The sequence below is a fragment of the Bidens hawaiensis genome, unplaced genomic scaffold, assembly GCF_021521415.1.
Source record: "Bidens hawaiensis isolate Kalapana, Puna unplaced genomic scaffold, B.hawaiensis_p1.1 tig00040034_1, whole genome shotgun sequence".
NCBI lineage: Eukaryota > Viridiplantae > Streptophyta > Magnoliopsida > Asterales > Asteraceae > Bidens > Bidens hawaiensis.
Window position 1 is genome coordinate 146742 of NW_027505642.1, and position 13385 is coordinate 160126.

Below are 13385 nucleotides of genomic sequence, written 5' to 3' on the forward strand. Positions count from 1 at the left end.
TTCCCAAAATATTTGTAAGGTCAAAATTCATTTTAGGGAGTAGGTATGGATAACAAAATATCTATCAATCTTCAAACACAGTCACAAATCCGTCACATTTGAAAGCATCACAAATGCTCAAATCGACGCTATCTTGTTGCAAAATTTACATCTCCGAAACACGAAACAAATCCGCATTAGCGACAATAGAACGTGCCGCCAAACAGTATCCCGATGCCGCAATTGTTAACAAGTTCGAAGACGAGACTTACAACAGAGTTGGTTACACACTCGTCGCTAAATCGACGTTAACACCAGATAATAATAACAATGATGATTCAAGTTCTTTAAAGCATGCGGTTTTCTCAATGGTCAAAGCAGCTTTTGAAGCGGTTGACTTTGACCAACATAGTGGAAGTCATCCTCGTCTTGGTGTCGTTGATCATGTTTGTTTTCATCCGTTGGGTGAAACATGTGTTCAACAAGTTGCCGTTACTGCGAAAGCTTTAGCCAAGGATGTTGGCTCCGTACTTAAAGGTTTGGTTGGTACACATTTAGTCAAACGAGTCGGGTTTGGGTTGACTTGTTTAACTGTTTTATAATTGTTTTTTAAAATGTGTGTTTTATGTTAAAAACTTAATAGGTTGGTTTGGGGTCAAACTTGCGAAACACGTGTAGTTAAACGGGGTCATATTCAGGTTGACCCGCTTAATTTTATACTTACTTTTTTAAAAAAATGTGTTTATGTTATTTAAGTGGGATCCGATACAAATAAAATTAATATATTAAACATACAAATAACTAAAGTAATTACAATTTTGAACTAGAGTAATTATGTTATAAAAAATAATACAATAGAACAACAACAACAACAATAATAATAATAATAATAATAATATAATAATAATAATAATTTTCTAGTATTTGTACACTTCTCGCAACAAAAGTCATTTGTATTTGATCCAGACCCATAACTTAAATAGATCGCTTTAGTAAACTGCACTCTTGGTCCTTGTGGTTTGGTGAGAATTGCAACTTTTATCTTTTTTTTTTGGCGACATTACGCTAGCGATATAACTGTTTTGTTAGTTTGAAGGATATTTTAGTCTTTTGGCATAGTACAAGATATTTAACTTTTTGCTTGCCGTGTAAACCTTGTACCTTATGCATTGATATCTTGTACTTTGCCAAAAAAACTAGGATACCGTTTAAGTTACTGAAAAGTTAGACAGATTTAGTGAACTGGACTGATATTACAAGTTCTAGGCTGCACAATGTGCGGTTTACGCTATAAGGTAGTTTCTCTTAAAAAAAAAAGGATTACTAATTTTTATAGTTTAAACGCAATTACTTTTATATACATTTGTATTTTTAGAGGTAAACTTGTAGTTTTTGAGTATTAAAATGTAAAAAAAAACTAAGAAATTAAAAAATTCGGATTAAACGGGTTGCCTTCATTTAAAATTTTAAATCCGCCAAAACTTGTGTTGTTCGGATTACCATGTCTGTCTGATATGATTTTCAGGTTTGTGTATGTTCGTGCTGGGTCAAAACTTGTCGTTGTCGGGTTTGACCCACCAGCCCATAAACACGACTCATTTAACGACCTACATTTATTTTCATAAACATGCCTTGCAGTCCCTACATACACATATGGAGCTGCTCATAAAGACCAAAGATCATTAGACGCAATCAGGAGGGAGCTCGGCTACTTCAAGCCGAATGCAGCCGGACATCATTGGTCAGGTGGGCTAGAGTCATCAGTTCTACCACTTGAACCAGACGAAGGTCCGGTCCAAGTGGTCAAAACCAAGGGTGTGGTGGTCATAGGTGCAACCAAATGGGTTGATAACTACAATGTGCCTGTGTATAGCAATGATATTGGTACGGTTCGCAAGATTGCAAAGAGGGTAAGTGGAAGAGGGGGTGGGCTTGCGTCGGTTCAGTCAATGGCTCTAGTTCATGATGGTGTTATTGAGGTGGCTTGTAATCTGCTTGAACCGAGTGTAGTTGGTGGTGATCAGGTTCAGAAAGCGGTTGAACGGTTAGGAACCGAGGCGGGTGTGACTGTTGGGAAAGGTTATTTTACTGATTTTTCACAAGATGAGATTATTAAAACTTACTTGAAGTTAACTTCTGCTTGACTAGTTCATGTCACTTATATAATATCCATGTTTCATGTTATATGTAAGTTTTTTTTTAATATAATTATAACATCATTCAGTTCATGAATCCGATCTGACCAGTAAATTGGTAAGATGGCCAATTCGATATCTATATGTATATATTATTATGGTCCGTATATAAGTTTACATCCATATAACAAATATTGCATACCCATATAATATATGATTGACAGATTGACGTGACGACTAAGAGGTATGCAATATTGTCCGCATTTCACAACTATATGTATATATTATACAGGTCGTGTAGAAGTATATTGTCGTATACATATGCTATATACTCATATAGTATTTGATTGATAGATTGATGTGATGGTTAAGAGGTATGCAACTATGCATATCGTCCGCATTCGATGACTATATGTATATATTTATACTAGTCCTTGTAGAAATATATATCATATGCGTATGCTCTATATCTGTATAATATATGATTGATTAACTGATGTGATGGCTAAAAGATATGTGTACCGTCCCCTCGATATATGCAAGGTTTTAGCAAAGAAAGGCTAGAAACAAAATTTCTTAAAATGGTCAGACATCTTTAAACCTTAAACCGCAAACAAACCAACACGAAAAAACACATCATGGTACCTAGTACCTCGGTCTTTCATAACACTTTCAAAGTAACGATTCTACATGAAACAAAATTGGTTTAAACCGGTTTGCAAATATGCACACAACCATCTTTTCGTACTAAAATACATTTCAAGCAAACCCCACGTCACGTTCGTCAAGATTCACGCAGTGTGCGTCGTTGATAGATAAAGCATCGATCTTTTCACGCCCCAACGCCACGTCCTGTTCATCGTCATCACTGTCTATATTCTCAGGCATAACGCGATTCTGGAAACTTCGTCGTCTAAGCATAAAAACATTGAAGTAATACCTCACTAATAAATCTTTTGTTTTACAAGGTATTGACTCACAAGCTCTTGTCCAAAAATTGCTCATGATTTCATGTCTTGACTTGCTTCTGTCAGTCAACTCTTGTCGTGCTTTCGCCACCAAACTTTTAAACTCGCTTTCCTCTTTTACGCTCCATGAACAAACCGCGGCTTCTTCACCCATATGATGAAACTTCCATTTATAAAAAAGTTGACCGAGTTCACGTTTGACTTTCGTTCTACTTTCATTAATATGAACCCTCACACAGTCAGCAGACCTGCGAACGAGACACGTACACGAACTTTTCCTTCCTTTCCCAACCAAACCCATGTCACATTTTCCATTTTTGCCCTCCAATGGGGGCCACATCCGAGTACCGAGCCACTTAAGGTCACTCTCGGAAACAAAACCTGTCCACTCGGGTATTTCTGCTCTTACGTTAACGCTTTCGGTTTCTTCATCTTCATACGTATCGTCTTGTGTCTCAACCGTAGGCAAGATTTGAGGGGTCTTTTTGACACGTTTGGTTCGAGAAGATGAGAACGATGTACAGCCGGGACACGAACATGATTTTACCGAACTGACCCTCTGGCTGCATCTCATTCTTTTGGAAGATAAGTGAACGGGAATTTTATCGTCTTCATACATAGACGGATGCATCATGTGTCTTTTCTTCTGCGTATTTCAAAACAATAATTTAACCTAAGATTTTGCATAGTTTATGAAAGGATATAAAATAACACAACACTGCAAGTAATGTAATTTTTTTCATTTAAGTAAAGATTTTAACTACAAATAGACAAACCGAAAGAAAGTTATACCTGCGGGCCATACACTTTATTGCCCGAATCGACATTCGGTTTTGCAAAAAGCCTCTCTTTTACACATAAAACCTGCTTCCATACTTCATTTCCCTTATATTTCTTCCACTTGGAACTATTCGGTATGCTTCCGACATCGTGTGGATTTCTTGCAGCATTTGCTACCCAATTTAGCATTTTTGACAACGATAAAGATTCCGCCTTTTTCCTCTTCTGAGAACTAACTGCATTATTGTTATAGTTATTGTCACTTGTATTATTGTGTTTATTAGTAATCTTGGATTCATCACTAACTCTTTTGTCAACATCATCTAAACCGCTAAACTTTTCATCTAAACCGCTAAAATTTTCATCTTTTTCATCAGCATTATTAATTCTTGAAATACCCTTTTCGGTTTTAGCCATACCAACATTATTAATTCTTGAAACCCTCGTTTCGGTTTTCTCGATATCAAGATACGATTTTTCTTTAAACCCCTCATTGCCCGCATTACCTTGAAACCCTTTCAACTCGTGAAACAACGAATCCAACTTCTCGAGAACACCAAGATCTCCATTATCCAACTTCATATCCTTAAACCCTCCATGAGTCAACCACTGATCCAACTCTTTCAAATACTTGATATAAATGAGCTTCAACGACGCCACATGGACAGTACCTAACCCGCATTCCTCGGCAACAAACTCCCACAACTCATTCTTGGAAACCAACTCATAATCCCCTATCTTCCTCACAACCCAAAACAAAGTGAACAAATCAGCCTCCACACCATCACTAAGCCTAGGTGGAAACCCCCAAATGACATCTTTATTTATAGACCAAAGAACTTGATCAAACAAAGATCTTAACCTATCAGTTTTCACTAACTTATCTTGAAATCCAGTCAAATGAGCCATCTTTAACAGTCAAGATTCTTGCTTTATTACAAAGAAACACAAAATAACACAAACCCTTATAAAATATTAAGCAAACTGGTCATCAAAATTGAATCTTGAACAATCTTGCATAAGTAAAGATTTGACCTTGGAAAATTTTTAGAGTCAAGATTCCTCCTTTATTACAAAGAAACACAAAATAACAAAAAATAACACAAACCCTTATGAAATATTAAGCAAACTGGTCATCAAAATTGAATCTTGAACAATCTTGCATAAGTAAATATTTGACCTTGGTACATTTTTACAGTCAAGATTCTTGCTTTATTACAAAGAAACAAAAAATAACACAAACCCTTATGAAATAATAAGCAAAATGGTCATCAAAATTGAATCTTGAACAATCTTGCATAGGTAAAGATTTGACCTTGGTACATTTTTACAGTCAAGATTCTTGCTTTATTACAAAGAAACACAAGATAACACAAACCCTTATAAAATATTAAGCAAATTGGTTATCAAAATTGAATCTTGAACAATCTTGGATAAGTAAAGATTTTACCTTGGTACAAGTTTTAATTGCTAGAAAGTGAGATGAGTGAAATTAAGGGTCAGATGGATGGTGAAATGATTCTACATTAAATAAGTAAAAGAAGGTAGACAAGTGCCAGAACAAGAAATAGCCAGGTAAACATTCATTCTTGGAAAATATGAAAATATACAAATGAGTCAATAATAATTATAATAATAATAATTAGTAAAGTCTTCATTAGAAAGTAACCATTTATGAGGGATTTATGCGAAGAAAGAGGGGTATATGGGTTTGTGATGATGTGGGTGTACCAAATAAGCCCACGTTTATATATATATATTTTTATTTTTATAATATAACCTAATAATGTAAGGGCATTTTTGTCCTTTCATTCATTGTGTTTGTAGGTTTTTTTTAAACTATGATTATGTTGTTTTAATTGGGCCAACATTAGCTTCAGAGTTTAGTTTGAACGTTCTATGTAATCACACTGTTGGTCGCCACTTAGTCGTTGTGCTGCTATAAAAGCATAACTTTCTGGCATAATACACGGTGAGACGAAAACTCATATGAGCTCAGGATTTGACTAACAACCTCACAAGACCTAGCTTTCTTAAATGTACCTAGCTAGTTATTTTTGAGTTTTCTTCATACATAATCAATTTTAAATTAATAACTATGTGATTTCTATGAACCATTATCTTTTGTTTAAATGTGATACATCATACATAAAGGTTTATTTTGTTATATTTGGACAAATGAGTAGATGTGTAAAGCATAATAGAAATAAATTTGTTAAAAAAAATTTAAGTGTTATGCACAAGTATATATATGTGCTCAATTATGCTTATACTTTTTTAGGTCTGTTTTATATAAAACATTTAAAGGTAAAAAAGGTAGGAAAAGTTGGAACTACGAATAAGCAACTTTTTTGGTGGTCAGTATCAAGTCTACTTTAAGGTCATATGGTCCTCTATATTCACCATTTATTTATCTTTAAATATAGACGTAGAAAGAGAGGTGTGTGTGGTGTGTTTCTTTAAATATGTATAATTTTTTGTTGTATTCATTTTTTATACAAACCTATTTAAAAAATGGAACCCTTTATATTATTTATTATATTGGTTGCACCCGTTGAATAAGACTAAAAACAGATAAACGTAATAATTACTTTTAAAAATCTTATATGATTTTTTTAATATTTCAATATTATATTTTTGTATTGTTTATATTTAGACGAGTTAAAATAAATATTGTTTTCGATTTGCTCAAGTGAGTTTTTAATTTTGCTATGTAGAACGGTAGAAATATAACACAAAACATTTTTCTAGTTTAGTTTGCAATCATTCAAGTATATGTATGGATTATGGATTATAAAGTTCAAATCGTGTAATCTATAAAACTAATTTTTATTTTAAACTAGTTCAATTGTCACCCGTCAAAGACATGCCAATCCAGTTGAAGAAACACTAACCGAACCCCGGACAGATTACTGGTAACCTGGGGGTTAGATAGATGTTTCCCACGAGGGGTTAGACCCTTGGAAGATGGTTCTTCTGATAACCTGCAAAACAGACACCGTGAGCTCGTCACTGAGAAGGGGGGGGGGGGTTCCTCCTTGTGACCACCCTCCGACGTGAGAATCAGACTAGATTGCTCTTTAAATATAAAAGTATATTAAGAGATTGCTAGAGCAGATATCAGGTATAATATGATGATAATCCGATGAGATATGATATGATAATACAAGATAAGATGAGATGGTCATACCATTTGTGGTATTTATAGCCGAAGGTAGGTTTCCAAGGAGGTATGGCCGGCTGCAACAGTGTTCCTGTTCCACCAACAGTAGCCTACGCACGTGCCCTACTGGTAGTTGGTGGGTAGGTAGCGGCTGATAGCGACCATGCCTGCTGTATACTATTCCTTTTCCACCAACTGTCAGCTACGCACGTGGTATGACAAGAGTTGGTGAGTAGGCAGCGGCTAATAGTGACATACAGTGTAGGAGCATGCTGCTCGCCATACTGTTGTCTATAAGCTGTCCTTGCGTACTGCGCGTAAGGACGTCACGTCTCTGAGCATGGTTGGTCCTGCGGATCCAGTTGGTTTCTGCGCAGACGTCCCTGTTTAAGGTGAGTCTTGCGGGTCCAACTGGGCTCTGCTGGGACCTACCTCTTCAAGTCCCCCCAGTCCAATGTTCTTCTCATGCGTGTTTAATAAAGTGAGGTGAACTTTTGGACTTAAGCAAAGGGTTTTGAAAAGGGGTTTTTTAAGGTTTTCCATGGGGATTCTTCCCGCGGAAGTCCTTGTCACTTGCAGAAATTCCCGAGTTTCCTGCTTGGTCTTTGGGTATGATGCGGGTAGGTCTGTAACCTCCTCGCAAGTCAGGAGCGTTGAGTCCCACTTGTGTGGATTCTCCATGAGGTTTTGGTAGTTTTGAACATAGTGATTTTTATTTTAAACTAGTTCAATTGTCACCCGTCAAAGACATGCCAATCCAGTAATTATAAAATTCAACTCATGCTAAGCGAACCAATTAATTATAAAATTCTCGTCCAAATCCAAAATTTGAGTAAGTATTATATATTGTTATTGTAATTTTTAATTCATTTTTTTAAAATAATAATAACATGCATAAGGTAAAATGTATTTAAAGGTAAACTAGTTAATTATTTAAAAAGAAACTGAAATTAAAAAAATAGTTTTTTAATTTATTACGTATAATATTAAATATGTAATTAAGATGCTTCATGCTAGTGTTTTTCTGTTTTAAATTCTAATGATATTTACATCGGGGCTATCTGCACTATAAATAGCAAATCTGGTTTAAACATAGTATTCTTGTATATAAATTAATTACACCGAATCTTTAAAATGATTAATATGCATTTATATTTTATAGCATAACTTATTTCAATTAATTACTTAATTTATAAAACTAAATGCATACCTCATCTATAAATCTAAATGGGAAAGTGAATACGGTGCTGTCATGCATGTAAGCTTAAGACGCAAAACTCATCACAACTACAAGTACGTAGTTTTGATTAAAAATAGTCCAAAACTACAATTTTTTTTACCCCAATCCTTCTTTCTCAACAACCTGAACTCCCACCCAATCTCCCAATGCTTCGATCTGAAAGAGTTTTTCAAACTTTTGGTTCTCGTATAATAGTTAGCAATCAAATGATTTCATCATATGCTTTCCAATTAATTCTTCGATTGCGTATAAACTTTTTTGCAGAGTCACAGTTGATAATCAATTCCACTATGTGTTCTATTAATATTAATAATTAGTTGTACATCAATTGAATATTAATATTCTAAGTTGGATACAAGACATACACAGTTAAAACAGATTTAGGAATTTAATAAGAGAAAAACCTTTTGAAACAAATCTAATGGATGATATTGATGCAAAAGGGTATTCAGTCTACAAAAGAGGTTTCAATGTTAAAGCAGAGTAAATGAAGACAGAGATGACACAGGCCAAAATATAGTTTTGATTGCTTTAGATTGAAGCCTTGGGATATGGTTGGTGGGAGATCAGGCTGTTGAGAAACATGTTATTGACGGTAGGGATTAGGAAAAACAAAATGTTGTTTTGAACTATTTTTAATCAACACTACGTAGTTTTGATGAGTTTTGCGTCTAAGCTTACACGCATGACAGCACCGTATTCACTTTCCCAAAACTAAATACACATCTTATCATTACTTATTTCAATTTAACATGTGATAATCTAGAATTTGAACCCAACAATGCCACATGGCCCACATACGTGTTAAGGCTCTCCGTAGTGGGGCCACAAATGCCCAAAAAAATGGGGCGATTTTGTTGGTAAACACTGCCTCTAGGCGATAAACGGGACCGCCAGTGGGGGGGGGGGGCAGTGTTTTTTGTCGCCGGAGATCTTTTTGAAGAATATTACTATTATATTGTGTTGTGTGTGGTATATATGTATATACATATTGGGCTACAACCCTAAAACAAAAACTCCTTCTTTGCTAACTGGACGCCACATGACATAAAACGCCTCATTTTGTAGCCCCTCCACTACACATAGCCTTATAAACAGTTGAAACAATTGAACCAATCAAAATGTCAATGGCAAAGCAAGTCGGACATATATGAGATCCAGACGGCTTAACTCGAGTAAGTTCTCATAACGATTCATTCTCATTTGAAAAATGAAACCCGCAGTTTATACTTGCATCATTTATTCATTTATATACTTTTTCCGTTTTTACACATTTTTTTTAATATGTGTAGTTTATGTATACGTATTATAATCACGAACCGTCTTATCATTATAAAAATTTTAATGCCAAGCAATGTCTAGAAAAAAAACCATCAAAAGTTCAAACCAAGCAGCGAAGTATCCCCCACTTCACATCTCCTATATATTTTCACACAAATAAAACCAAAAAAACAAAAAAAACTTGCAATTTACAATCCTACAAATGAATCAATTCATCAAGTTTCTATAAAATAATGTAAAGAGGCTAAACTCAATAAAAATAAGGGGCCATTTCTAACCATCCACAACTTCATATTGAACCCCATGTTGACTTTGAACCAGTAAGCCAATGATCCTGAAGGACCCGAAAACGCCTACTAAACCGATCACAAGAATACCAGATACAATACCCATTATCCAATATATGATTCTCAAGCTTCAAATTCTATTTGCAGTATTACTTCTTTCATGTTTTTTAGTTTGTATTTCAAATTTGATATGTAAAAAACACTGCATTAAAAAATTTAAATAACGAAAATAAGACCTAACTATACTTGATATTAGTGATAGCAGCCATTTCATTCGACTGTTCTGCAGCTAGTTATCGATCGGGATGCTGACTTCCATTACCTGCATAGTATATAACCCAAAATTAGTAAAATGGTCAAAATAATACAAAAATATTCTTTAAACTGTTACAAATAGAAAGACTAATCTTATTTGGTCTTTGCAGAGAAGGGTATTATTATTATTATTATTATTATTATTATTATTCTAGATATGTGTCACATAGTCAAACAATATTCTTAACTATTAAAGTTCAAAGTTGAAAATTCATACCAAGAAGCATTACTTTGAAAAGTTCACATTTTTCATATAGAAATGTTCAAACTGAAATTTAAACCAACCTGATCACACACAGGGCAAGTCTCGCTTCTTTCCATCCATTCAAGAATGCACGACAAATGAAAATGATGATCGCATTTGGTTGTTATTTTTGGATTATCTTCATCATATTCTGCACAATAAGAATTACTTAGTAGATTCAACAATTAAAAACGAATCAAAAAGACTAAAAGAGCTTAACTAATCACTAACCTTCAAGACACGTAGGACACTCCTCAGGAGCAACGAAAGGCGTGTTTGACTTTTTTATTTCATCATCAAATTCTTCTGTTATAACAGATTCAACTGCTTCTTTAGCTTCATTTTCACCACCGTCACTAACTTTTGTTTCTAAAACGGGTTCAGAATCATTTGTTTGCCCAGGTGGATGATTCTTATTGGCTAAGTCTTCTCGGTTGTTCGGTGGACCTTGAGGATTTGCATCATACGGTATTGGTGCTGGTGGGTGCCTATAGGTGTCGGGTATAGACGTATCTAGATTTGTATCAACTAACAATCCTGTTGGAATAACTGCAGCAGCACTGCTCCGGGCTGGTAACAGCTGACGCTCTGCAGATGCTACTGGATACTGCATAATCAAGAATTTGAAATGTTGATAGTTAAACTAGGAAACTATTACTGAGCTGAAAGCAAAATAAAGTTAACTAACATGATGCAGTCTGGATGCCTCGTTCCATTCGACTCGGTTTGAAGAACAACAGCAGCCCATATTTTACTGATTTGTGTATTTTATTCAACTGAATCTATTAAAAATAATCTCATTGGTTTCTCTTAGGCGATTGTTTCATGTCGCACTCATTCCATCTGATCATTCAAAACAGATTCGATACTCAGATCATAATGTTAACAAAATTGAAGAATAAATCACATTTCAGATAAGTAATCCATCTGTAACCGAACGAATGCTAAAAAACTGAACAAAAAACACATGTATCATCATTCAGATCACATCATTAATCAAATAACCTAAATTCCTAATCATCATACTGCATCTGGTTACTCTTACTCAGCAGGAAATTTTGAAGATGAAGATTCAATACAATGACGCTTCAAAATCAACATTCAATTCAATGTATCACCTATGACCTATCAATAGCATGTGTTTTACTCAAACTCACAAAGAACGATGAGGATTCGATGCAAAACCGTAAATCCTTCACAATTGCACATCATGTGAGCACAAAGAATAACCAAAACCCTAAATACAAGACTTTACAGCAACTTTCACTGTTGCAATCAAATTAAGCTATCGTAAACTCAAAATCACAGCTGAATATAAAAAAACAAATCACGAAAACATTAGAAAACAAATCGAAGTTCATTAAAACCTAATTCCACACTCTAGAGTCTAGACAGAACGTGGTAATCAAATTAAGCTACCGCAAACTCAAAATCACACATGATTTCACTAAATAACACATCACAAAATCATTACAAAGCAAATCGAAATTAATCAAAACCTAAACCTAGACTCTAGAACAATTTCACTGTTAAAAATTGCAATCAAACCGATAGATGCCAACATAAATACACACCGTCGTGACGTCAAACTGTAAATCCTTCACTATCACGTGAGCACAAAAACAATAATCAAAACCTAAATTCAGACTCTAGAACAACCTCACTGTTGCAATCAAATTAAACTACTTGCAACTTCATATTCATACTCGATTCTCTCTTAATAATTTATAAAAATTTTATAAATATGTAACTCAAATACTTTTGGCCAAATGTATAATAGTCTATTAGTTAACAATTAACAAAATTACTTATACCTAAATTCATTATTTCAGCCAAAAATTTTCAAGCTCAATGGCGAAAACCGAAACCCAAAATGAAAACCGGACGGTTTCAAAAATTAGCCCAAAACCGCACCGAATCGCACCAAGCACACCCCTAGGCGTACGGCTACCTCAAAATCACGCAAAACATAACAATCAAATCGAATTTAATCAAAACCTACATCTAAATCTACAACAGCTTCACTGATGCAATCAAATTAAGCTACGGCTACCGGAATACCTGAAAATCAGACCTAATTTCTATAAATAACACATCACGAGAACAATACATAACAATTAAGCTTCGTAAACTACAGGATTAATAATAATAAACACATAGTGAAATAGTTAGTATGTATATGTGTGTATGTGTGTGTGTATACCTTCAATGGAGTCGTGTACGTTCAGTTCAACCGAATGATGTGTATTGAGTTCCGTGTGATCGAAGGATTTCAAAGGAATAATAATAATAATACTAATAATAATATATTATTTTCATATTATTGTTATTATTATTAGTATTTTAGTGGATACCTGGACGCTTGTCTTATGACGTGATGACGCGTGTCAATTCTGTTGAATTTTTGAAAAATCAAAGGCTAAGTTGGGTGACTGACTTTTAACTACCTCAATGCCCACGCCACGCGCTTAGCTGGGCCCCACCCTTATCTTTTGTCATTTTTTCGAGTGGGTTGAGGCTCGGGATCTTATGATTGAAATATGAGTTAAGGCGTGTCTCATTTTTCTTATAGTGATAAGTTTCTTTCTTGATGGTGTTGGTCTCACTCGGGTATTTAAGAGTAGTTCCTGACGAGTGACGATGTTCGAAAAATATCAAGGGTGGCTTCTACGTCAATATCAATTATAGGAAAAATCATTATGACTTAAACGTTCTTTATAGATGTAAAACGACTGATATGATACGGCGAGTGATGTATATCTGGTAAAAAAGAATCATTTTGGGTGATTTTTTTAACAAGGTTGAATTGTCTAGTTACATATGTGAGGAAAAAAACAAATTTAGGAGCTAAAACTAAAAAAAATATTAAACTACATGATGGAAGATATAATTAATCTTATTTTATAAATAGATTTTAAAATTTATTTATATGAAGTTTATATTTCTTGGTTATTTGCTTTTTTCAGTATTGTTTTCTTAAAACAACCTTGAAA

At 34.4% G+C, this 13385-nt stretch overlaps 3 protein-coding genes across 4 annotated transcripts; 1 reads left to right on the forward strand and 2 right to left on the reverse strand.

Moving 5' to 3' along the window:
- Positions 1–73: 73 nt before the first annotated feature.
- Positions 74–2137, forward strand: LOC143614456 (formiminotransferase cyclodeaminase-like protein). The gene is made up of 2 exons (XM_077087888.1): positions 74–516; positions 1618–2137. The coding sequence occupies exons 1-2, from the start codon at positions 114–116 to the stop codon at positions 2121–2123; spliced, it is 909 nt and encodes a 302-aa protein (XP_076944003.1). The 5' UTR covers positions 74–113; the 3' UTR covers positions 2124–2137.
- Positions 2138–2728: 591 nt separating this feature from the next.
- On the reverse strand, positions 2729–5362 carry LOC143614461 (AT-rich interactive domain-containing protein 2-like). Its single transcript, XM_077087894.1, has 2 exons — positions 3875–5362; positions 2729–3728 (listed from the first exon to the last, which is right to left on the reverse strand). The coding sequence occupies exons 1-2, from the start codon at positions 4769–4771 to the stop codon at positions 2874–2876; spliced, it is 1752 nt and encodes a 583-aa protein (XP_076944009.1). The 5' UTR covers positions 4772–5362; the 3' UTR covers positions 2729–2873.
- Positions 5363–9654: 4292 nt separating this feature from the next.
- On the reverse strand, positions 9655–12699 carry LOC143614452 (putative E3 ubiquitin-protein ligase RHB1A). 2 transcript variants are annotated; one of them, XM_077087885.1, is made up of 5 exons: positions 12454–12587; positions 11081–11235; positions 10624–10999; positions 10434–10543; positions 9655–10155 (listed from the first exon to the last, which is right to left on the reverse strand). In XM_077087885.1, the coding sequence occupies exons 2-5, from the start codon at positions 11138–11140 to the stop codon at positions 10123–10125; spliced, it is 579 nt and encodes a 192-aa protein (XP_076944000.1). In that variant the 5' UTR covers positions 11141–11235; positions 12454–12587; the 3' UTR covers positions 9655–10122. The 2 variants fall into 2 exon arrangements, with proteins under 2 accessions (XP_076944000.1, XP_076943999.1); XM_077087884.1 differs by lacking the exon at positions 12454–12587 and adding an exon at positions 12596–12699 and having other exon boundaries at positions 9656–10155.
- Positions 12700–13385: the final 686 nt, after the last annotated feature.

Bases quoted from the DNA above. Each gene is read 5' to 3' on its own strand.
- LOC143614456 (XM_077087888.1), top strand. From the start codon at position 114: ATGCTCAAATCGACGCTATCTTGTTGCAAAATTTACATCTCCGAAACA. The intron at 517-1,617 runs GTTTGGTTGGTA...CATGCCTTGCAG, and splicing joins TGTTGGCTCCGTACTTAAAG to TCCCTACATACACATATGGA.
- LOC143614461 (XM_077087894.1), bottom strand. From the start codon at position 4,771: ATGGCTCATTTGACTGGATTTCAAGATAAGTTAGTGAAAACTGATAGG. The intron at 3,729-3,874 runs GTATAACTTTCT...TGAAATACGCAG, and splicing joins ATAAAGTGTATGGCCCGCAG to AAGAAAAGACACATGATGCA.
- LOC143614452 (XM_077087885.1), bottom strand. From the start codon at position 11,140: ATGGGCTGCTGTTGTTCTTCAAACCGAGTCGAATGGAACGAGGCATCC. The intron at 11,000-11,080 runs GTTAGTTAACTT...TTGATTATGCAG, and splicing joins AGGCATCCAGACTGCATCAT to TATCCAGTAGCATCTGCAGA. The intron at 10,544-10,623 runs GTTAGTGATTAG...CTTATTGTGCAG, and splicing joins GTGTCCTACGTGTCTTGAAG to AATATGATGAAGATAATCCA.